At 41.1% G+C, this 25,238-nt stretch overlaps 1 protein-coding gene across 1 annotated transcript in view; it reads right to left on the bottom strand.

Annotated features, from left to right (window-relative positions):
* GAS6 (growth arrest specific 6) overlaps positions 1–25,238 on the bottom strand; it is a 39,947-nt gene that overhangs the window by 5,895 nt on the left and 8,814 nt on the right. The window contains exons 3-12 of the mRNA XM_066545281.1: positions 19,574–19,598; positions 18,737–18,799; positions 14,119–14,241; positions 12,407–12,526; positions 10,239–10,364; positions 8,898–9,019; positions 8,665–8,783; positions 8,081–8,270; positions 2,566–2,730; positions 878–1,046 (exon numbers count right to left, since the gene is read on the bottom strand). Coding sequence (XP_066401378.1) covers positions 878–1,046; positions 2,566–2,730; positions 8,081–8,270; positions 8,665–8,783; positions 8,898–9,019; positions 10,239–10,364; positions 12,407–12,526; positions 14,119–14,241; positions 18,737–18,799; positions 19,574–19,598 — 1,222 coding nt within the window. The remainder of the gene's footprint in view (positions 1–877; positions 1,047–2,565; positions 2,731–8,080; positions 8,271–8,664; positions 8,784–8,897; positions 9,020–10,238; positions 10,365–12,406; positions 12,527–14,118; positions 14,242–18,736; positions 18,800–19,573; positions 19,599–25,238) is intronic.

Raw genomic sequence — 25,238 nt, 5'->3', positions numbered from 1 at the left:
AAAAAAAAAAAGAAAAAAAGAGAATGATTGTTTGGAAAAAAATGCAGGTGCTGAGGCCTTATCTGCACTTCACCTGCATTTTAGATGCTGCCTTGTCTTTGCAACTTTTAAATCCCCATGCTAAGTAATATGACAGACACCTGGTACTCCCTAATTTACAATGGCACAGCAGAAAAATCCACATAACACTGAACAGATGGCTCCTGCAGAGCAGGACTTACACACCATACCAAAATAGATGGTCAGCATTTGTGTGGGTTCAGAAATACTGATAGCTGATTACACAGATAAGCAAACACAATAATCTAGAGCAATAAAAGGTGCCTTTTTGAGTGCTACATTAGTATGGACAAGTTTGATTTGAAACCTGTTATTACTGTATGCCAATTTCATTGGCTTCTATCAGAGATATGCTTAGTGCATTTGTCCCAAGTGTAAGTAACGACAGCCCATGATTAAAAGTGAATCCAAGACAATAGACAATATTAATTTTTCTGTCTATCATCATCTCAAGATACAGCAGTATGGCTTGCAGGTCTCCCTGTTGAGCAGGAAACAATGGTAAAGGACTGGAAGCACCTAAGCTGCTGACAGAGAGGTGTAAAGCCTCAAAGGCTGAGGATGAGCTGGAGCCAGTCTGGCTGTGAAATGTATTACTGAAGCTACACAGAAAGAACCTAATCCCTGCTGGCCATATTTGCACTGGCTTGAGCTATCATTTACAGGCCTTCCTTCACTAAGAACCACAAGTTTAATCTTTTCTGCATCAATCAACAGTGAGTCTGGCACACACCTAAGTTTTAACACTTGGTTTATTAACCAGGTATAGCTAATGGCAGGACAACAGGTCAGAAATAAAAAATCCCAGCCTACTTACTGTAAGTAAGATTAAACACAGCAAAACCTCGGCCAGGATAGAAAGAGCCTCGTCCTGCTACAGCAAAGCACTGCATCTTTTCATTCATCTTTATGGTCTCTTGGATGGAGGTGTCCTCCCCATTCAGCCAGTTCCATGCCCGCATGCAACCATCCAGCCGAGGGTTTATCTGGGAAGATAAAGCAGCATCTCAGGCCTCAAATGATTGTTCAGTGAAGAGGAATTGTGTGCAAAGGAATACTGAGTTATATTATCATACTAAACAGTAGAAATCATTTTGATGTGTCATGCACATGCAAACCAAAAGGCAGCAACCCCCATCCTGCAGCCCCAAGTGAGTGGTCAGTATTTCCCCAGGAAACTCCCCTGAGCTCAGCTTGTCTCCAGAGGCCAGAAGGGCACTAGCTAGTGCAGGTGCTGGTTTGGTTGTATTGGTTCTGTAAGCTCCTCTATGTGTTGCCCATCATTAATACAACTTATTTCTAATGCTCTGTAGCCAGAGCTCCATAATTCAGCATGGCAAATGCTGGAGGCTAACTTAAGGCTGAAAATCCCAATCCTTTTTGTCATTGCAAACAGCCTGCATGACACACAAGACAGACCTTGGAGCTGATCATGGTATAAGTTTTTGGGTTCTGGCTCAAGGAGGGATGCCTGCACCACAAGACTGGCACACCACTCTGTACAAACCTCATTCCTTCCAGCTTCTAGTTAGGCTATTCTGTACCTAATGTCAGCATTAAAATGTGAGTCAGTGTGTAAAGAGAAGGCTTCTTGCAAAGTCTTTAAATCAGCACCACTACCCCCAATTAAGTGAAGGAGAGAGAGAATTAAGTGTCTGAGCCAGGATAAAAACCTGAGGAGTTTCTGGCCCTCAATCCTAGATTCTGACTACACCCTGGGCTTACTGTTTCTGACAAGCAGTGGCCCTGAATGACTTCTGGTGAGGCACAGGAGCTGTGAGGCTCAGCTGCTGCACTCCCAGTCACAAAGCCTCAAGCTTGTCACCCAATTTAGGAATAAAGAGATGCAAATTTGGATTTCAAGGTGCCAATTCTGCTTGTGGTGGGCATTCAAAATGCCTGAGCAGCAGTTATTCCAGAAACACAGCAATCATCCAATCTTACCCAAGGACTGCCTTAACTTTTATCCATATGCTGTATCTACTTCAATGAGGAGGAAATAAAAATAAGCTTCTGTTTTTCCTTGGGTCTCACTATAGTGACACAGCAAACAAATGCAGCAAATTGTGATTTGTTAGACGTGAAGAACAAACTTTGGTCACAACACAAAGAGTGCCCCTGATGTTGGTTCCAGACTTAGTAGGCACAGTGGCACCCTCACACAGCACCGTGCCCACTGACCCCTCCCCAGGCCACTCCTGCTCTCCAAGCCAGCATGACCACTGTGGATTTTGTCATGTGCTCCAGTTTTGCTGTGCCCTAACTCTGCAGGTGGGATACATCTCACCCAAACTTACCAATCAAAAAATCTGGGGACTCAACTTTGCTACTGGCTTAGGCTCCTGCTATAGTCAATGGACTGAAAGCTGTATCCAGAAGGTGATAGTTCCACCTGTTTCAGGGCAGGTTGAACTGCTCTTAGGAAGGACCTACATTACTCCAAGAGAAGATGAACTCAAGCCCTTCAGGCATGCAAAGGAACAGAAGTTATCGTGCCATACTTACTGGTAGAATAAGGTCCTTTGTTTTGAAAGGAATGCCTCCTACTGTCAAATTCAGCTGGTACACTCCCTTGTGTAGTGTAAACAGGTTTCCTGAGACAGCTATTTTCATAACTGCATCCCTGTTGACCTTTATAATCAAATTTCTTTCAAGTTCCTCAACAGAGATCTGAAAAAGTAAAATTCCAAATTGAGTTATTAAGTATGAATAGAACTTAGTATCTGCAGTTGCAGGTACAGGACAGACCCCAGTGAAATCCCCAAGATAAAGGAATATTTTCAGTCCCCAAGCCTCTTTGTTCACCTTTTAAGTTACATTCCACCTTGATATGTAAATCTACTCTAGAAAGCAGTCCGTGATTAACCGTAATGGTGAAGACAGTCCACCTACTTCGAAACAGCTACAGAAAAATGTGAGTGGATTAAATACATGACTTTTGTAGGTTGCTTTATGTAAAATGTAAATGCAGTAATGAGTTATTAATGACAAACTTCCTATTGCAACTGCATGAGAAAGGAAAAGCTGGAAGGACAAACAAGATGTCTTTTGTTGGATCGGTGTAAGATAATGCAGAAGCCTCGCAGACCCAGTCTTTTAATATCAACCTCTTCAAAAAGCACAACACAGAATGGAATTTTTGAGAGGGTAATAAAAATGTGTAATAGGCAATAACTTTTCTCTCAAAAAAGCATCTGCAAATTTTCCTTCCATGTCTCTGAAAAGCTGCTTCTAGGAAGATTCTATTACCACCAAAAATTCAAAAAGATTTCATCATTTTGATTATGACCAGGGTGCAAAAAGAAGCACTATAAAGCTTCTGTGGAGGGAGAGAAGGTGAAGCCCAAAGCTGATGCACCAGACTGACCAGCAGCCAAGATTCTGCTGCCTTGAACATGGGTCCTGCTACCAGTGGGGTGTTCTCTGGCTGTAGCAGAAGACAGTCCCAATCCTTCTGTAAAGAAAGGAACACACCTCCACTATTTCATAATCTTCTTCCCACTCTATGACAGATACTCCACCTACTCACTCTTCATCTGTACAGCTCTGTTCCCTGGGACACCCAGAAGCTGCTTCTATCAGTGAGCTGCTGTACAAACCAATTATCTGTTTCAGAGGATGTTTAGACATGTCTTGCCCTCTTCCTGCTAGCAGGCCAGGTCCTGAGCATCTTTCTTTCTGTATTTTGACTAGCAAATACAGTCAAATCCCAAAATTGCTCTTATCAGCCATTCTGAGCTCTTGTGCTGTGGCTGTAACATAAAGGAGGACAGGGTTGAGCAGATTTGTACCTGGGCACTCCCTTTGGATTGCAGCCTTCAGTAATCAAGATTAAGTGAATTTGATAGTGGGAAAGATTATTCACAGACTTTCCTCCTCTCATGAACCTTTTTCTTCTCTTGTGAATTCCAGTACAATCTGATTTATATTGCTACAATACTGTTTCCACCTGGTGTGTTGCTCTGTGCCACGTCCTACAGGACATGAATTTATTTGTCTGTAGCTTGCTTGTTTAAAGTAGCACCTACATCTCCAGACTGCATTTCATGGAGACACACCAGCCAGTCTCAAATAGGCTTTTTTGAGTATTGGATGGCTGTGAAGCCCATTCAGTGTGTGGGAACATAAGCCCACAGGCTGTGTAGCCAAAAATTCACACAGACACCTCTGCCCAGTGTCATGATCACCACTGCCCTGATGCTCCAGGCTGTGGAGTGCCACAAGGAGCTGGCACCGAGCATCTTCCTGCTCCTGGCACAGACCCTGGGCAGGCACAGAGCAAAAGGGAATTGGGAATAGCCAGCTGCAGCAGTGCCCATACTGTGAAGAAACACTGCTACTTACAGAGCCACCAGAATTCAGGGCCTTTTAAAATTTAATTAGATTGTACAGCAAGTAATAACATATAAATAAAAAAAATTCTGAGTTCTTAGCTGCATCTGATCTTTAATACAAGCAAACACAAATCAGTGAAAACTTCCATAAGAGAAGGGGTTAATCCCTGTGGGAATTCTCAACAGATTCCAGTTTAGGAAATTACATTCTGCCTACTTTACAATGCCCTCTGGCTGTTTAAGCTCCTGCTTCTTATAGTCAAAGCTTAATTGCTGGTGCACCAGCATCATCTATAAACCAAAAGAGGAAGCATTTCAGTAGTTAGCATCCTGCTCCAATTCCCTACTCTTGTGGCAAGGAGAAGCTGCTTGCTGCCTGCCACCATGGCTTAGGGACATTCAGGAGGACAGTTCTCACAGCTAAGGGTTCCCATAGGGTTAGCCATAGCAAGGGCAGGCAGCTTTGTGTTTTGGACTCATGCCCTGGATGGCTCATAGCACACAGCCAGCCTGTCCACTGTTTGCTGAAAAGCAAGTGGACAGCACTGAAAAGGGACAGACCGGCAGTCAGCTGCAGGGTTAAAACCAAATACCAACCTTGTGATTGCTTAACTTTCAGCCCTGACATTTAACAGTGCAGGTAAGTTATTATTTTTGCTAACCAGACTGTGTCCCCAGAACAGAACTAAACTCTGAAAATAAGACAAAATGATGACTGTTTTTGGAAATGCAAAACAAACAGAAGGCAAGTGCATTTTCTACTATCATAATGTCATACGTGCCACTTCATCCAGCTGCATTACACACAAATAACCACATTAAAAGTCTTTCCTGGGGTTTGCTTGTTTGTGTTTTCAATGCTGTTTCAATGTTCATTGCAAAATATTTTAGGAAGGATTAACACCAGAGAAAATACCTAGGTAGAAATATTGGCCTGAAGTTTTGAAAATGCCATTGTATTTCAGTGAAAGTATGCAACTTTTACTCAAGAGATGAGAACACTGCTGGTGCTTTTTCATGTCTTTTGCTTTTAAATAGTCGTTGCTTTTCCATCTGCTGTAAGTTAAATAGTAAAATTGCTATTTTCTCACAACCCATATGAAGTTCTCTCTAGTATCCAAAGTCCTCTGGTAAAGATCTAGCCAAAACTAAGGGCTTGATTCTGTGCATACTGAAGTGCAGACTAAAGCTCACAACTGCACTTAAGCCTGGACTGTGACATCTGAAGATTGTTGGGGTTGAGTTTCATAGAAAGTGAGGCTGCAAAGTACACACACAAGTCCATGCTCAAAATGAAATATGTGGCTACATGTTTTATAATAGGAGACAGTAAAAAGAAATCCTTTAACAGGATTTCCTAAATCAAAAACCATGCCAGAGAGAGAAAAATGAGAAATGTAGGAGGGGATAAAATGTAGGAACATATTTACAGTTGTATCACTCAGCCATACAGATTAAATGGCATTTAGAGGTGTGTGACACTAGATGTCAAGCAGAAGAGAGCCAAGTATCTCTTGGATGAAAACAAGAGATAAGAAAATACAGCAGGGAAAGGAGAAATCAACAGCCTCCCAGCAAACCAGGCAAGGTCCCAGATCTCAAAGGTGTAAAATAGGAAGTCAAGAGACTAAAAGTTCCCTCCTCCTGCTGCTGTTCATCAGTGGGTAAATCCTTCTGCTTTGGGGCAGTATCAGCAGTGCACTGTTTCACTCTGGGAGACAGTCACCAGAATTATGGCCCCTGCCCTGCTCCAGGTCCATTCCTGTGGCAGCAGAGCATGCTGCTCTCTCCTCCACTCGTGCCATACTATCCGTGCCTCCGGCACTGCTCAGCCCACACGCAGGATGATGCCCTGGCTGCAGGGACACCTCTGCCTCCACCCCATCAGTGTGGCTCCTGCCCACCTGCCCCACAGCTTGGTCTTTACTGTCCCAAAAAGCCTTGGGGAAGGATTTCTGGGGGATTTACACAATCCCTCAGAAAATGTGCAAGGTGTGTTGCTGCAGCCACTCAGCCAGGCAATTTCTTGGTTAGGATGGTACCTGGGGATGAGAGCCCTGACACTGATAGCTGGCAGGAGACATTTAATTCTTGCCTAAACACGACACTTTCATCACACTGCCTTCTCTCCCTGAAAAAAGAAAACACATTTCAGCTGTGTCCCCCTCAAACTAATATGGGCTAGTTTGTGATTTTCTCATAATGAGGTCAGGCACTTAGCAGGTGTGTTAGCTCCTCTATTAAATGAATTAGCTTGACAACTGCTGATTTTTGTGACTCCCAAGTCACTCCAGTGGCATCCACTCTGCTTTTCACATCTTCTGTCACCATCCTCTCTTTGCAGGCAATTACAATTGTCCTATTTCAAATTAGCAGAACAACTCTTACTACAAAATTCAGTAAGAACTGGCTTGAAGCTATTCCTATATGTAAAGATACAGCATGTCACACATTTTATCTACAGCTTCAGTGAACCTCTACAGTTCTCCATTTGGAATCTAAAATTGTTTCACTGTCATTAAAGGAACTGAACCAAACATCACCTCATCTCCTGGAAGCATTACCAAATGTCAGTGGTTGATAGTAAATGTATTCAAGGACTTCTTCATTTATTAATTAGAAACAATTTTTTCCCACTTTGCTAATTTCTTTAATGTATCATTTGGAGCTTTTATATACTAAAAAATGTAAACCAGAAAATTATTCACAGTTACCAATATCTGCATTTGTCTCATATGTGAGTTAGCTGAGAACTTCCCACCCACTCCCCAAGAGGCACATCAACTTAAAAGAACTAATTAAGTAAGAAAAAATGAAAGGAGAGGAAAAGGCAGAAGTGAGAAAGCATGTATAAACTGTTCATCTAGTGTAGCTCATACTGCAGCATGTTTTTCACGATCCTGGCACAAATGGCAACAGCCATAATGCTCCCAAAATCACCAGCTGATGTTTTGTGAGAGTGCCAAGAAGAACATGAGCCCTCACAATCCTTACAATCTCATGAGATTGCTGGGATTATGGTATCAATAAAAAGATGCTTTAGGGGTTACAGTGGTACTGCTGGGTTGACAGTTGGCCTTCATGGTTTTAGAGATCTCTTCCAACCTTTTTTTGGAATTCCCTGATGCTATAGTAGACCCCAATATCTTTACAAGGGAAACAGTCTATTTTGTATATAAACAGGCCTGAAGACTTTATAGAAAGTATAATGAAGCATAAGAGATTTGTCAAGGCCTCAGAAAATCGGAGGCCTGTGACTAAACAAATGAAGGAATAAACAAAAGCAAACACACCCCCCCCCCCCCAAACACACTTGGAAACTTTCTTAAAAGAACAGTAAGAGGGAAGGATCTCTTTATCTGACTTCCAGCCCTGAGCCAGAGGGCATCTTCTTGAACTGATGTGAGTCATCTTAGCCCTACTGCATCTCAAAGACACTGTTTGTGCAAGTGGTTGCTCTGGTTGTGCAAATTAGAGATGCAGTGTATATTACAATGGATATAAAGTATAATTCAATTTCCTAGGAAAAATATTTTCACCTTGGAATGTATAACATACTGGCATGCCTTTAATAGATAGACAGGTTGGAGAAGCATTTTCCCAGGAATACACAGAGTCTATCTGCACTTGATGAGTGCATCCCAACCAGGCCAGGAAGGAGTGGGACCCAGCAGGTCTGGGCTCACCGTTTGCCACATGCCGTGGTTGATGAGCGGCCCGGTGCTGGTGACGCGGCCCACCCCGCTGTACTTCAGCTGCAGCTCCAGCCGTCCTTTGCGCAAAGCCAACACTATCCATGTGCTGTCTTGATGGCCTCCAGCAAAGAAAAGGATACCTTCAGGATCAAAGGTTCTAAAGTCGAACTCAGCCACAAGTCTGACCGCACAGGTGCCAAGAAATAAATTAGTTATGCAGAGTTCAAAAACCACAGAGTACTTTCCATACAGATAGCATCAATTCTAGCAGCTCTAAAGCTCTGTTAAAATATACTAGCTTTTAATGCACTCCTGAAAGCCTTAAGATGTGAGTACAGCTTTTAAAACATCATCAAGAATTAAGAATACAATACTATATTTCAGTAATTATCCTAACAGCTCTGTGGTCAAGGCTGCCTTTCTTAATTACTGCTTTAGGTAATGTTTAGCCTAACAGGACTTCATAATCCAAGCAAATAATGATGAATGTAGGGTCAACTATTATTGTAACAAAATTCCCTTGCATGCATCAAAGCCAGTTAGAGCATTTCACTGTCATTCTAAATTGTCCTCACCTTGTCAGTTGTTTCCTTTTGAAGCGCAGCCTGATAACAGGAGTGCCACTGAACATCCTCCCCAGGTGCAAGGATTTAATACTCCTTCCAACAGCAAAAGGCACACATGGTATGATGTTCTATAATCAAAACACATTTTTGAGTGTTTATTCTCCTCACAGAGCAGAAAGAGAATCAGAGAGTGCTGTAAAGTAAAGGTCTGTTTGCAGTTACAGCAATGAACAGTGACATACCTCACATGTATTCATGTCCTGGGAAAGCTTCACTCCCCCTCTGCCATCACAATGACAGGTGTAACTCCCTGGTGAATTGACACAGGTCTGTTCACAGAGCTGTTCTTTGCATTCATCTATATCTACATAAGACCAGTGAAGAAGAGAGATAAAAACACTGAGTTTGTTTAAACATGACAGAACTGAAGGAATGGCCTGAAGTTGTGTCAGGGGAGGTTTAAGTTGGATATTAGAAAAAGGTTTTTCACCTAGAGGGGGGTTGGACACTGGAACAGGCTCCCCAGAGAAGTGGTCACAGCACCAAGCCTGACAGAGCTCAAGAAGCATTTGGACAATGGTCTTGGGTACATGATGTGACTGTTGGCGATGGTGCTGTGCAGGGCTGGGAGTTAAGACTCTATCCTTGGATCCTTGTGGGTCCCTTCCAACTCAGCTTATTCTGTGAAATCTATTTTCACAGACAGATTCCAGCTGCCCAAAGATACATAGCAAATCAGTGGGAAGGCTGGAAGCAGAACTCAACTACTTGTCTGCTGGAGCAGAGCCCTGGGCTTTAACTCCTAGACAAGACTTCCTCCCTTCAGGCCCCTTCTGCTATGCCTGTAGTGACTGGCTTCTGCTCCTTGCAGACAGGGACTGCATATAAAACCCAAGTTTCTCATTTACTGTTTTCTTTTCTTTTTTTCTTCAGCTATTTTTTATCTTCTTCACAAACAAATGCAGGAAAGCAAACTGTGACAGTCCACAGGGATCTCTTCAGGCAGAGTTTAACACTTAATGCCCAACAGGACGGGTTGGAGTGTGATTTGAATTAACTTAGACAAAAGGCAGGGAACAATGCTGGTTTTGGAATACTTCCAAAACTTACTCTGTTGAGAAAGCTTGAGGCAGTGTAGCCAGCAGAACTCTGCATGGTTCCAGTACATCTTAAATTCCTAGTTCAGAGTAATACCACAAGACAGGTTTTGAAAAAAGAGCTACTACTTTGTAACTTTTCTTGTCCTATGAAGAGAGACAGCAACATGCACAGATGCTTCTGAACTTTCACCAGATCTTGCACTTGTTGAAACTTCAAAAAATCTCAGTACTTTGGCTCATACAGCTCGATTCAAGACATCAAAGGTGACTGCAAACTCACTGAACTCAAAGATGACAGCAAGCTCAATGAACTCAAAGGTGACCGCAAACTGCAAACTCACTCCTAACTAGGGAAAGGGAACAGAACTCCAATGTGTAAGCAAGATTAAAAAAGAAATAAAAAAAGCTTTTACTGAAACTAAATTTCTGGGGTTCTACAGATTTAAATTATATCATAAATGCTAACACATTTCTTGGGCTTACCCTGACAAGTTTTTCTCACGTCATCGTACTTGTAGCCTGCATCACAAAGACATTCATATGAGCTTATTAAATTTTTACAGTGAGCTTCTCCACAGATGTCTGCTGATGCTGTGCATTCATCTATGTCTGCAAAACAAGCAATTAAACAACACAACTTCAGAGGAGTATAATCATTTCACTCTTCACATAGAGTGAGCTTAGGGCAAGGAGATGCCTGCATTACTTTGAAAACTGAAAAAAACCAGTATCTTTAAGAATCTACTTTTAGGGTTAGCTAGCTATAAGAAGTGACTTCAGGCTTCAAAAATCAGGCTTTTTTACCTTAAGCCATTAAGCACTGTTGGAAAAAGCAATGCAAAGTAAACCAGGAGAAAAACTGGAAAACGAAACAACTACCACAAAACCAAAAAGCCCCACTCTCTCCAATCAGGGGACTGAAACTACAGGTTTAAAAAAAGCAACAGGCAGAAACTTAAGAGCGGCAGCATGAATATTATCCAAAATGCTGAATGAACACTCAGCCTATGGCACTTCAGACATTTCTACTCTGTGTCCTCAGACAAGCAAACAATACATTTTCGTATATTTACAAAGCTAAGATCTAAATCTGCTGGTCTGTAATGGCAAGGGAGAATTGAAGCAGCCCAATTTGTCCCAGAGAACAAGCCATGCCAGAGAGATGTGGGGTTTCGCCATAAGGGCAGGCAATGAACTGGAACTGGAAGTCCATAAAAAAACCTGATTGCTTTCCTCACATGTTAACTAATACCCTGAAGAATCCTGGTGTTGACAAAACATTTGTAGTGTACTAAGAGTTTAATATTTACTTTTGCTTTCTAGTATGTGTTAAAACTACAATTACTCATTACTCTTGTTGATTTTCCCACGTATGAGTGAACTGGCGGAGTACCCAATGTAGCTTAGCCTACAAATCAAGACAGGAGGGAACTTTTGTGTGTATGCCTACAACGACAGGAACAAACATTTAAAAAGTCAAAATGCAATGATAAATCTGAGCTATCAATAACCACACCTGACAGTAATCTCAGCAGCTGGAAGGTCACATATTGAAGCCACTGACTGCTTATATAGCAGTGCTCACAGTCCTCTAGGAGACAGTACTAGGGTGTGGAACAAATGTACACACACAGCAAAACAAACACATTTGTGAGCCCCTCGCCAGCCACCTGTCCATGCTGGCTGGCACCAGAGGACAATTCAAAAGTGAAATTCACTTTCTTCTAAGTTGCTGCTCCCGTTAGGAATGGATACCATGTAATCTATACAGTCATCACTTTTTAGAGTGTGAGTGAAATAGAAACAAAATCTTTCTCTTTTTCTTTTTGCTGGTAGCATTAATAAATTGTTCAGATCATGTATGCGAATTGTTTAGAAATATGTCATCACATCCATCTCTAAGAGAGATATACCTGTTTTTTCATTTTCATATGTACCTTTTTCATAAGATGAACACAACTTTAACAGCCACCTGTTGTTAAGTTACTGAGTTTGTCTCAGCATGCAGTCTCTTAACACTTTAAAAATCTCAGTTGCTTAAGTTTTGGTTATGTAAATTCATTCAGCAGTTTCAATCAGAAACTTTAGGTCCTCATTTTCTGTTCTCAGCTGGTATGTAAAATAGCTGCCAAAGTTTGCTAGGGCCTTTCTACACCTATTAATATTGAGTTGCAGTGAATTTAGCCATCTGTATCTATCTGAATTCATTAGCTGCTGCACACATACAAATCTAAAACAATAAAATAAGAAACACACAAAACAAAAACAATGGCTCATATACTACAACACTGTGGGACTGGAAAGAATCATAACAACACATCTGGCCAGCACTTCCTCCTCGCAATGTCAGGATATGAGGACTGATCAACTAAACCAACTTAGCACAATCCAAGCCACAAATCCTCTGTGAATCATACCTCTGTTATGCTCTTGAGAGCATCATGGTCCAACTGCTGACAAGCCCAGGCATGTAGGCTGGCTGGAGCACCCAGCACAACCCCAGTGGAGTAAATCTAAGAGGAGCTACCAGCAAGTTTCTGCTGGGCTAGGGAGCAGACCAGGACTGCTCAGGGCAGCCCAGCTCTCCAAAATACAGACACAAGTCATGAAGCAACCCCCTGAAGTAAACTGAGAGTCCCAGCAAAGCTTACCTTCACATATTTTGCCATCTTTAAGAGCATAACCACTGTAGCATGAGCACCGGTAGCTGCCTAGCTTGTTGAAGCAGAGCTGGTTACAGCCGCCGTTCTGCGTTCTGCATTCATCGATATCTACATCAAAAGAAAGTGTCACAGTCAGCTGTTCACATCTGTAAATAATCTACAGGGTCACAGTGCAACAGGCATTGGGAAGGAGAAAGACCAAACAAGAAACAGTATTACAGATGCAACAAGTGATAACAAAAAGCACAAAGATTTCTTTCAAACACTTCATGCGTATAAGCTCAAGTTTGTTTAACTTACAAAAAAAAAAAAAACCAAAAAGGGAGAGAGAAGGATCTGTAACTGAAGAGTATCTCCTTCACAGCTGAGAATACATAATACATGTATTCTCATGTATTCTCAAAAATCTTTAGTCACTGTGGAGGCAAAGAAGCTTGTTTGCAGAAGCAAACTACTTATGTATTTTATATCATAACTAAGTACTAAAATTATGCTATGGCCAGTAATTCAGGACAAAAGCTTTAAATAAAACAGGAACACTATATTGTTACTATTACAGAACTCAATAAGAACAGAGGAAGTTTCAAGTTCACACATGCTGAACATTAGTGGGCTTAACCGTGCCCCACTGAAATTGGCAGCAAAAGCCTGTAAAATCCAGCAGAGCCTGAGTTTCACCCTCCATCTACCCAACCTGCTCATTATGTCCTGCTTGTCTATGGGACTCCAGAGTTAGCTGATGGGTAGAACAGCATGTCATGACATTTTATAAGAAAATAAGGAAATATGCTTCAGACTGATCAGTGTCTGAGCTCTCAAAACCAACTGGATACTGACTGGTCTGCTTTCTGAATTGATTAAATAAGATGCTTGAGTGATCCTATAAACTCAACACAATATTTACATGAGAAGGAAAGGCTTGGATCTCCTGCTGTCTTGGTTGCCACAATTCTGGACTGGCTGAACACAATTCTAGTCATTACTTACTACTGACAAGCAATAAAGCAGTGGTCCTGACAGGAAGCCTTGCAGGCAGAAGAAGAAGAACCAAAGCAACCAGAAAACAAGAGGAGGGAAGATAACTTGTAGAGAAAACTCTGTGGGCAGCTGGAACTTCTTGCATGAATACTTTCTGTCTGAAATTCTCTTTTGAGGTGATGGAAATACATCAATGGAATATGTGGAATTAAGTGGACATGGAATAAGGTCAGGCTAGCAAGGAGGCTTCAACAGACTAATTTTATCAATCTGCCTGTCATCAGACTCAAACCTCAACTTGCCAACTGGAAGCCATTGTTCCCACTGCAGGGATGCTAGATGGGAAGATGGGCCAGCTTCTCTAGCTCTGTGGTCTGTGATCTGTTACACCAGGGTTCACAGCAGCAGCTGATGCAGCTCTGCTTGAAAAACCACTACTACTCAATTTCTGCTGCTGCTTTTAGAGGGGTGGAGCAGAATGTTGGACCATAACTTCTTGGATTACCTTGCCAAGACCAAGCTGAGCTCCATTAGAGTCATATAAAAAAGTTGATGTGAAAAACTACCTGTTTCCCAGAAGGGTAAAAACATGAACAGTGTGTAACGTAGGTTCAGTTCTGAGACTGCTGAATTGTGCAGCACAGTATCAGTGACCATTTGAGAACACAGCAAAACCAAAAATATCTTTGTAACAAGAATAAAAGATAATGAAACCAAATTACCTTTATCACATTTCTTTCCCTGCCAGCCACGCTTGCATTCACAATAAAAGTCTCCCTTGAGATCCTCGCATTTGACGGTCCCTTCTTTGTGGCAAGGATTGGGAGAACACTGGTTTGGCAAATCTGATTTACACAAGGAATAAAAAAACCAAAACAAAACAAAACAATACATTGAAGTCACTGGCAACCAGGTGTTTCACTGTCATTAGAAGATGGGAAGCTTAAACAGTATTGGGGAATCACTCAAAAATACTAGCACCTGGCAAAACTATAAGCTGATTCTTAGTGCTCACATGCCAAACAAGCTGTGCCAGGAATTTTACAGAGCACATGCAGTGGAATTCACTTAATTGCAAAAGAGAGTGAGCTACCACCCCCATATCTGAAGAACACATCCTGAAAGAAACAACTCAAAGTAGATTATTTTTCTACTCTCACTAATTTTTGAGAAAAATAGAAAAAGCAGTATCAACTAAAATGCTCAAGAAAGGATGGTTACTCTTTTCAATCACCTTTGCTAGTTAAACTGAGGATCTTACCAGGGCTGATAGATTTCTAGCTAGCAAAACTTTTTAAATGAAATTTTTCATAGATCTTTTCTATTACATAGAATGAAAATAAAAAAGTAATACCCATATATCAACAGCCAAAGAATAGTAAACCATTAATCCAGTTTACAAAGAGCACAATGTTCATATGGGGATTTTTAAGCCAAGCTCCAGGATTTGGCAATGAGTTTCCTCATTGGAAAGAAGCAGGGGAGTAGTCACCACACTTTGGGAATGACTGAAGGAATAAATCTCAAAGTGTCATGTAGCCACCCACCAACTGTAGTCACCTGTCCAAATTCACCTACCCACTTACCTGCACAACACCCAGGGACAGTGCTTCACAGAGGTGGCTAAAGGAAGGATGAGAGAACACCCTTGTTTCCACAAAAAATGAGTTGGTAGCTAACCCGTAGTAGTAACCCGTTAACACCAGTATTCTAGATCAGTGCTCTTCAAAAACATGAATGTGTTAATTGTTTCCATAACTTTAACCACAAGGAACAGTGCAGGAGCTCATTCTGCAGATTGAAAAGCTCAAGAGCCTTTCTTTTCACATATCTCTTCCCAGCATTTGAAAGTGCCCAGTGTGTACACACTGAGTGAGCAGCAGCAGAGAAGACCTGCACTGGTTTCCATGCACTGGTTCTGCTGAGTCCAGTATGGACTCTTGATATTCTACACATGACAGGGAGGCTTTTAGGAGAGGAACTCTTCGTAGATTAGCAGCCCCATCAGACTTCTCAAACTGCGAAAAGTTAAGACTCCTACAATTGTCAGGATTATTATACTGCTACATGTCTCTTCTCAGCTTCCTCTGTGTGATCCTGAAAGTCATTGTCATGACAAGCTGCTTTGAAAGAACTTGAACATTTCTGTGAATGCAGGCAGTAGCAGCTCCATTTGATGTCTCATAAAGCACTGAACAGCACTTTTGTTTGCACTGACTGTCTTGGATTTAAATCTCAGGTGGTTGAGGTTGGCAGGCACTCCAAGGTCACTTGTGCCACCTCCCTGCTCAGGCAGGGCCACCTACAGCTCAGGACCATGGCCAGAAGGCTTTTGATTATCCCAGGGATGGTGACTCCACAAGCTCCCTGGGCAACCTTTCTCACAATGAAAAAGCATTTCCCCATGCTCAGAGAAAGCCTTCCAGATGTGCACAGCTGGGGCAAAGGCACAGCCACAGAGGCCAGGCCACACAAAACAAAACACAGCTACATGGGCAGTCTTAACATCCAGCTGCCAGAACAGCTCCCAGTAAATCCCAGCCCAGCTGACACACTGCTGGAGGGGGAGGAGCTGGGGAAGGAGAGGCCAGGTTAAGGTGGCAATGAGCCACAGCAGAGCAAGCCTGTCCTGGATGTTCCTTGTCCTAGACACATCAGAATGTTTACCTTAAACAGAATGGTTTAGGTATAGTAAGACAAGGATTATTTGTTTTTTTTAGCAGCACCCACCAAGCCTCCTAAAGATGGCAGTGTTTTCAGTCATTTGATAAGCAAATCAAATAAACAGGGTTATGCACAACTTATCTGGTGTATCCACAAGTTTCTGACTCTTCCTCTCAAACTGGATTCTGACATACCTTGCAGATTCACATGGTAGTAACAATGCTCAGCAGGGTAATAACCCATGGTGTAATGGGTATCAACCACATGGATATCAACCACAGAGATTTCTATCACATCAGCACTGTGCTGATTGTTTGCTCCCTCTTATCACAAGAGTTTAGAACATAAGTCACACTCTTAACACTCTTCTGGTGGCTTCACAATTGTGTTATTCTGCTGGCTTCATAGAAGGTGCTCCTGATTGAAACCATTGCAAAAGAAAAACCTAAGCTTTTGTTTCCATTCATTTACATGACAGATTTTAGCAAAGCTGTTAAAAGTAGTGATGAGCATGACCTTTTCATGTGCTTTGAGCTATGTCTGATAGCACCTATGAAGCTTATAAGTGCAGACTCAGAATAGAACTACCAATTCCATCTTTGAGATCTGTATGGAAACAAGACTTTTCTTATGCCTGCTGACTGTCATTTTCAGTTCATTACTTTGTTCTGTGAACTTAATTTTTGATACCCAAAAAATTGTTCATATTGAAACTCCATAAAATGCTAGGCTGCAGATAATATTACACTCAGTAACTTAATAGTAAAAAGCAGGCACATATGACCTAACAAAAATATCATTGAGTTTTTTGAGGTTAATTCATTTCCCAAAAGTCCTGCAGAACTTTCCAAAGCCTTGCAGAACCAAATCCTTAATCCCTAGATGACCTGCAGGATCTTTTTTAGAAAAAGATTCAGGTATGCAGAGAAAGTATAGGTATCCATGTATAAAGTAAGCATCTATCTGTAAAGCAATTATAAACACTCATTGCAGTCAGTGGAGATAGTACAATAAACAGAGTCTGTGGAGGGACCCAGGTCTCCTCAGAGCAGACACAGCTTGGCTGAGTGAATCCCTCTAGAACCAGAGGAGATTAACTCTCAGCTAACTCTGGTGGGAATACTGCTCATGTAAGCACCCATGATGGAAATATCTATTTACACACTGTATCAACTCTTCTGAATCTAGAGGGGAATCCTAGTAGTAACCTCATCTTAAGAGTTTATGAAATTAGGAATCCTCACATATTCCATCTAACCTGCCTAATCACTGTCATACTTAAAATTTCTGCCTTATTTCCAGTATAAACTTGTGCAGTCAATCACCCTCCAGTCCTCAGGCTGTTCAGTAGCTTTGTACACCGGGTTAAAAGAACATTCCACTGCCTTGTTTTGAGAGGAGAAAGGCTGTTAGGAAACAAAGTTTAGAAGTGTCTTGCAGGCACAAACCCATAGAGCTACATAGTCTTTTGGCAGCATCTGTGAAAAATTAAGAGACACACTAGAACTGGCCAAGCACGAAGCCTGTCATTCTTCCAAGCTTGTTTCAGGCTCCTTCTCTGTTACTTCTCCTATGAATTGATGATGGCTAGCCAAAACTCAGCCATTTAAATACCTGTTAATATTTTAATGGGGGAAAATATTATAATTTTCTTTCCAAACCACTGTATCTGCAATGGGCAGAAATCCCTAAAAACAATTATTCAGTTTTTATTTTTTTCAGATTTTTTTCATCACTACCCTTTAGACTCTAATTTCTGAGACCCTGATTAGTTGTTTGGAACAAGTGTTCCCAGTCACTATCACCATTTTCAGCAGAAACTCCTGCCTCTTTGCTGTGCCACATGCACAAGTAAATGTAGGCATTCAGCCTCACATCCCACTTTGGACAAACTGGCATAGTGCAGCCAACACAGGTACCACAGGTCTGAGAATTCCCAGTTCAAAGGACTCAACATCCATAAGTGATACTGCTGCAATATGTGAGGGAAATTCTTCACATACCACTCATTAACCTTGGAATTCAGTCTTTAAAAAGGTTGTTTTAATGCAGTTTATAAATGTAAAAAGTTAACTAAAGACAACTAGAAAGGTATTAGAAGAATTAATTGAATTTTCTTCTCTAGTGTTAGTGAAGGACAAAAAAAAACCCCTTCACCCTCTACAAAGTTATCAGTTTGGCTTCTAAACTGATTTGAGCTTTTAAAGGTAGCAATATTCAAAGCATAGTCACATGATACATTAAACTGATCTCTTAAAGCAAAGAAGGCTGGCACAAGCCTGGTTTGACTTTAAATTTTTCTTGAGGTTCCTTAATGGGGTAAGCCAAAGCTAGCATTCAAGGGAATAGAAAACAAGGGGCCAACCATTGTGTACCTTATGCCTTATGGCACCTCCTAGTTCTTGTCCCTCTTGCTTCTCACATTATTCAAACTTTGGGAAACTGGTGGGAAAGAAACTTGCATCATAAAATATCAAAGCACTAAAACATGACAGCAAGATGGCATTAGGTTATAAAATGGGAAAGATTTTGTTTAGTGGTATGGAATCTTAAGCCTGGAGAATAGGAAGACCAGTATTGAAATACTACCAAAACCAGAGATGGCTGAGCTAGTCCCACACCTTCAGGTAGAACGAGAGAACATTTAACTACAATATAAAAACCAAAAATGCTTACTATGAACACATGTAAGGAAATCTGGATTTCTCTTATACGGCGACCCATATTTCTGAATACAAGCTGAAAAACAGAAAATGAAATTGTTATTGTTGCAGTGGTGAAGGACAGCTGTTCAAAGCATGTAAAATGATACCTGGCTTGTGAAGATTTGGAAGGTGGATGCAAAATCTATCCAATATTATCATCTCCCAGATGCCTTGAAATTCTGAAGTTCATTGAAATCTTTTAGCTTTGATGTACAACAGTTAAAAGCCATTTGAAGAAGATGATCACTTAACCAGATGCTACTATGATTCTAAAACTATGATAGTAGCTACTCCAATTTGACCATCTAAACTTCTTAAAATATCTAAAAAGCACGTTTTTTTCTCCCACTGTGGCATTTGTAATCTTAAATACATAATTTTTAACACAAATAGAGAACAGTATGATGCCATGACTATGATACAGTCAATAGAATAAGCCAGTAGTTCAACTTGGCACCTGTTTCTTTTTAAAAGGAGATGACTTAAAAACTAACTTCATTAAAAAGGGAAAAAGGTAAAAAACTACAAATTATTTCATAACACTGCAAGCCATAGATATATATGCACATCAAGATTTTAACATGCAGGAAACACATAAAGCATCTCTGTCTGCAAATGTACACATAAGTAAAAACAGACACCCCAAAGCACAATAAGGAACATAAAGTCTATCTTAAAAGTTAGCAATGCATGTTTATTGCAATCAGATTTCCATCCCTTTCCTTAGCAGAGACTTCAGCTGTGACAAGCTCCAGTGTTAGGCACATACCAGCACTCACGCAAAGTGGAAATAAAAGCTGCAACTCACCCAAGTATTTCGGGTAAAAATATTCCTGTAGAAGGGAAAAAAAGCACAGATTTATTGAATCGTATTTGCTTCTATTTTCATGCTATTTAAGAGTTGCTTTAGTGGTCTTGTATGGCAGCTGTTTAACAATTCCAAACACCTAATTTCCTTTTATTCAGAACCAGAAGCAGCACAGTATTAAACATGCATTTTGTCATTTGAAAAGCAAAGAAACATTAGTTTGTCTCAATGTATTTTTTGATGGCAGCTGATCTGGTCAGTGACTGAGCATGAAGACACCCTCCAAGAGATAAAGCTGCTGCTGATGGCATGAGGTAGGGGAAGGAATTGGAATCTGGGGCAAAACCCTAGAGGGAAGAGTACAGGATCCTTCAGTCACCCTGTGCCTCCTCGAAGGCATTCTGCTGATGCAGGACATGAACACCACAGGCACTAGGAAAGTACTTTTTGCTCTTGCAAGGAGCACCCTAGAACTCAAACAGCACCCATTACTGTACCACATATCACATCCTGGGTGCTCAAAGAAGGGAGCAATGATGCTTTGCAAGAGGGGGGAAAATTGACATCCATTTCTCTAAAACCACGCTGCAAAAGGCATTGCCATTCCTCTCATGCTACATGGTCACGCATTACTGTTCCCTACTCTGCATCAACAAAGTGCAGCCATACAGTGAGAGCAGCATCACTGTGCTGCTGTGATGTGAATCCAGCCTTGCATGTTAGAATAGTCAGCCTGCTGAGGCCTGGCAAGCCACATGACAGCTTGCACCAACACAGGGAAACAGCAGAAAAATGCAGTTGTGCTGCATGGAAGAATGGGAGATTGGCTGAAGCTGACAATTGTATCACATTCTTAAAAAAATACAAAATTTCATGGCCAGGAAAAAAGCATTTTTTCCCACCTTCATTCTGGTTTTCATAATATTTGTCACTAATTCAAGCGCAGTTAAAAATGGTAATTGGGGTATTGAATGAGGAAAAACTTATGCATTGTATCAGTGCTTAATTTTTTTTTTTATAAACCACTTCTCAGCTAATTATGAAAGCATATGCACAGTATAATTTTCTTTTATGCAAGAGGAGCAATTTCCATATAACATTATATTCAGTGAGATTGGGACAGTAAATACCCTGCATTCTACAAAATTAAATTGGTCTCTACAATGTGCAAGAGAAGAAACTATTTTATCTTCTCCTCTTATTACAGATGTTTGGATTGGATCTATACAGGCATGTATAAACAACAGGGACAGGCACACACCATGGTTCAGTTTGATCTGGACTGTCCAGTGCAATCAATTGCACTGCTGTCATTTACCAGAAGAATCAATTGCTTCTGGCAAATATGCTCCAGTTACTGTAATGCACCATGTAAATATTCAGCCTAAATTATGAGAGCATCAGCAAAGAAGTAGAAGCAGCAGCTTACACTAATGTTAATTTTCAATTCTGATATGAGAGTGATATTCTTGGCATCTTTTGGGACTGAGCTTTGAAATGTTTCTTCAGCTTGAAATGTGTCATCAGAGTGATGAGCTCAGAACCCACTATGGTCCTTGTTCACTCTTTTTCTTTTTGTTTAAGCTTTAGTTTGGAAAAGACAAGTCAAAAAAATACAGCCAAAATAAAAATAAATCTAAGCAATCTAAGTATTCAGATGGGTGTCCATATGTGCTATAACCACAATCTGAACTTCAACTAGCACTTGAGGAGAAAAAGATAGGGGCATGTAATAAAATATTCCAAACATTTCTTTCATTATTTCCCCTTTGTTCCACGTACTTCACAAGAATGTGCAGATGTATTTAACCACCAACGGATAATCCAGACTCTGACAAGAACAACTATTTTGGCACTGACAGGACAATAAATAGGTGCTTTCATATTCATGGCTATCAGCCTAATTGCTCCATGTCAGTGGTGGCAAAGGCATTTTCTCCTTGATCTCTGATGAATGAGTTGAGTGCTTGAAAAGTGGTACAGAATTTACTTTTGTAAACATAACTTCCAAACTCAAACTGACTGTGTATTGATTCAATGCCAGTTGAACAGCAGATAAGTGAAACTCCAAGGCATTGTACCACCACAAGCTTCATTCCACAGAGTATGCAGCCAAGTGATTTAAACAGGAGGCTATTACTAGAAATTTAGGTCTTCTTTCCCTTTCTCATTTGCTTATGTTATACAAAGGCACTTGCTGATCAGTAGCACTTCTCCGGGTTTACAAAATCTGCTGATACTACTATTCTAAAATAACGACACGTGCTCACAGGCTTTAACATTGCTCATTTTTGTATGATTAGCTTTTCATTTCTTTCCATATCAATATTTCTTACAGCTGGCTTCTGTAAATACAATGACAATGCATTTACATTCAGAGAAAAGACTGATTAGGAATGAAGGATGAATGATCTTACACCTTGAGAAAAGGAACCTACTTAAACTGCAGTCCCTTTTCAAAAAACACTGATGAGAAGTTTTCTCAGTTAAAAATTCGAGCAGCACCTAACCTGATACAGATACACATTATTTCTCATGTGACACTCAACTCTTCAATGTCTTTTCAGTTTTCTGTGATGTGCTAAGATTTAATGGCCCCCAGATGTCAGAGAAAATGAAAATCCTACACAGGGCTAGGTCCCTGTTAAAAGTGTGCAACTCATTTTCTTTCTACTAGAAGTGTTCAATTGTATTTTCAGGATTCTAAAAAAATGCCAAGAGAAATGCTTTGATGCTTGCTAAGAAAGAGTTGGCAAAGATTCTCTGTTACTATTTTGCTGATTTCTCAACAAGCCACTTTCAATTTCAGGCTCAATAAACTTCTCACCATCCAGAAAGTCACACACTGTTCACAGGATCAAAACACAGGAAGTTATTTAACTGTTACCACTAGGGTGGCAAAAATCACCACAGAATTATGTAAGTGTTAAATTTTCAGCTTGGATTCTGACAAAAAAGGTCAACATTTAAATGTGGTCAGCCCTTCCCCTTTAGATCTGCTTCCTAATTACTGCTGAAAATAAAAGCAGGAGCAATTGGCTTTATAAATAAAAAGCTATAAACACATACATGTTGGACATAAACATCCTCTGGACAGGCTGCTGCACAGACACTGACCTCACCAAGCTCTCTAATCCCTCTGTCCAGTAGTAATGTCCCAGTGCTGGCAGAAGGAAGACAAAGGCTGCAGAAGCTCTGACCTCCACAAGAGACCAAACACCACAAATGCAGCCTCAAAATTCCAACCTCTGTGACTGTTGCCAAGAAAACTTAAGTGTATTTCCACCTCTCTTCTTTGTGACCCAGCAAACTTTCTGTCTGGTTTCTACCTTTCAACCAGTATAGCTGGGATGGCAATAGTCAAGGGCCTGGCAGCAGGACACTGGCAGCCTCTGGTGCCCTGGTAACAAGAATGGTCCTTTTGTAAATTACATCTTTTTTCTGCTGCCACTACAGGTCAAACTTGTAGTATGAGCTGTAACTCACCCACGAGTTACACATCATGTACCACCCAAAGCACAGATCAGCAGAGATCTCAGGTAAAGAGGAAGAAACAGGAGAGACTGGGAAGTGCCTGAGATGCACACATCTCCACCCTTTTGGTGAGGTGGAAAGCAGGGCACCAGGCCAGCCTCTCCAGGCAGGTCCTGGCTTGCTTATTTCAGCTCAGTTCCAGAGATCTTTCTCTTGCTGCCCAAGAGACAGATCTGTGCTTTAATAGAAAAGATTTAAGCTCTACAGCCCCCACTCATCTCACACAAATATATGTACATGCTGGAAGCAAGTCTTCTGATGCGTTAAACGCAATTATTTGCTTCCACAACAGTGTTGCAAGATTTGAGAGTACATGCTTTTATTTCAAGGCAGAGTGACACCCAGCATGGGAATAAGAATTCTGTTCATGGGGCTAAGGTGTTCCTCTCCCACCTGCAGCTAGAGCTTACTATTACCCTGATAAAACAGCTACTACAACACTTAGTCTGGATACCTAAGAGAGCATCATTTTAAAAGTGTCCTCAAAAAAACTAACCCAAGCAAATTACCCCCCTAAACTCCAGGTTGTTCATTTTTATATTTGGCTTTTTTCCTTCCAAATGATAAGAACAGTTTCACTGGGGCCACCCCCACAATGCCTGTCATTGAAACAACTGAGGAGAACAGCAACATGAAGGTAAGAATTCACAGCTGTGGAGTGGAAGGGGCAGAACACCTAAGTCAGCCTCCCTGCCAAAGGAAACCTGCACTGGGACTGGGGTCACCATCTATTTTCAACTCTATGGCCAAAGTCCACAGTGGTAAAATCCAGAAGTTACTGTAATTATACAGGGTATGCATCAGTCCTTTTTAGAGAAGATGGAAAAACACCAAATCAGAACAGGCGTTAACATGAGTCACTGTACAAAAATAGCCCTTCTGAAAACATAACAATGACCCTGTCAACACCAGGAAAATGTTCTCACTGGTGCTTTACTTTAAAGTAATTGGTAACACTGGAGACCTCAGAAAAAAGGGCCTGCTTACTGCTTCTGTTTATTTTGCTTGAGTAGCAGGTCAGGTAAGACTGTAAGGCACAGAATCTTATGAAAATCATGTTTGAGCTCTAGAGGCCACAAATAAAAGGTGTAGTTTATAGGAAGGCTGCCCATGTTTCTGGACATCTGGCTCCTGGTGGCCCTGCTTGGACAAGGAGGATGGACCACAAGGCCTCCAGAGGTGCCTGCCAACCTCAACCAGTCTGTGATTCTGTGACTGCAGTGCCACTAACACTGGAGCATTTCACCGACTTGTGTTAGCAACAGTGATTTCTAAAAAGCACTTTCTTAGTTACCTAGTTACATCTAAGAGAGTAGCAACAACTCCCACATTATGCCCTTTCCTCATTTCCATATAATGACTCTCCCTTTTCCTCTTTCCTTCAGGACTGAATGTTTGTCTTGGGCATAGCCAGACCTCATTTATAAATATTCTTCATGTTTCCACACTATGAGCTTGCATTATCCTTGAAGAAATCACTGCTACCAACCATAACTGGCCATAACTCGGTGTTTGCTAGTTTTCAACTGTTACAACTGAGAATGCAAATCTCAGCAATGCTTGAGAACTCTCCTCCTTTTTCTAAAACTCAGCCTCAGACTTTAGGTGCACAGCAAATCTCACCCTGGACGATATGGGCCCTCCTCCTGTATCAGGACATGAAGCAGTTCTGCAATTCAGAATTTTAAGTACATAGAATCAGTAGTTTCAGAATTTATGCTCAAATGGATGCCATGCTACCTGCACAAGCTTTCCTTCTCATCATGAGGGACCCACCACTCAGCCAGGGCAATGTGTTTCCTATTGTGCTTTGTGGCAATCTGTATTCTCCAGATGAAGAGCAGAGAATTTCTCTCCACAATTTGGCAAGTAAGGAGTTAGAGAAGCAAGTAGGTCACATTACAATCCAAAAGCAGCCTCCAAGTCTCATCTCCTACCACCCAAGTTACAGTTGCTGAGGGTGGCTTTTAGATTGTTTTGTCCATTGGTCAAGTATCCCTTTCACACTGTCCAGCTACTCAGGTGCACAAAGCTGGGACTGCCACTTCTACCAAGTTGTTGAACTTCCCAAAATAGAAGCATTCAAGACTATACTCTCCAGCATGACATCTTCCATAGACACTAGGTACCT

Source organism: Molothrus aeneus, chromosome 2 (genome assembly GCF_037042795.1).
Source record: "Molothrus aeneus isolate 106 chromosome 2, BPBGC_Maene_1.0, whole genome shotgun sequence".
NCBI classification, from domain to species: Eukaryota; Metazoa; Chordata; class Aves; order Passeriformes; family Icteridae; genus Molothrus; species Molothrus aeneus.
The sequence above is the reverse complement of the archived record's forward strand: the minus strand, read 5'-3'. Positions and strand labels throughout refer to the sequence as shown.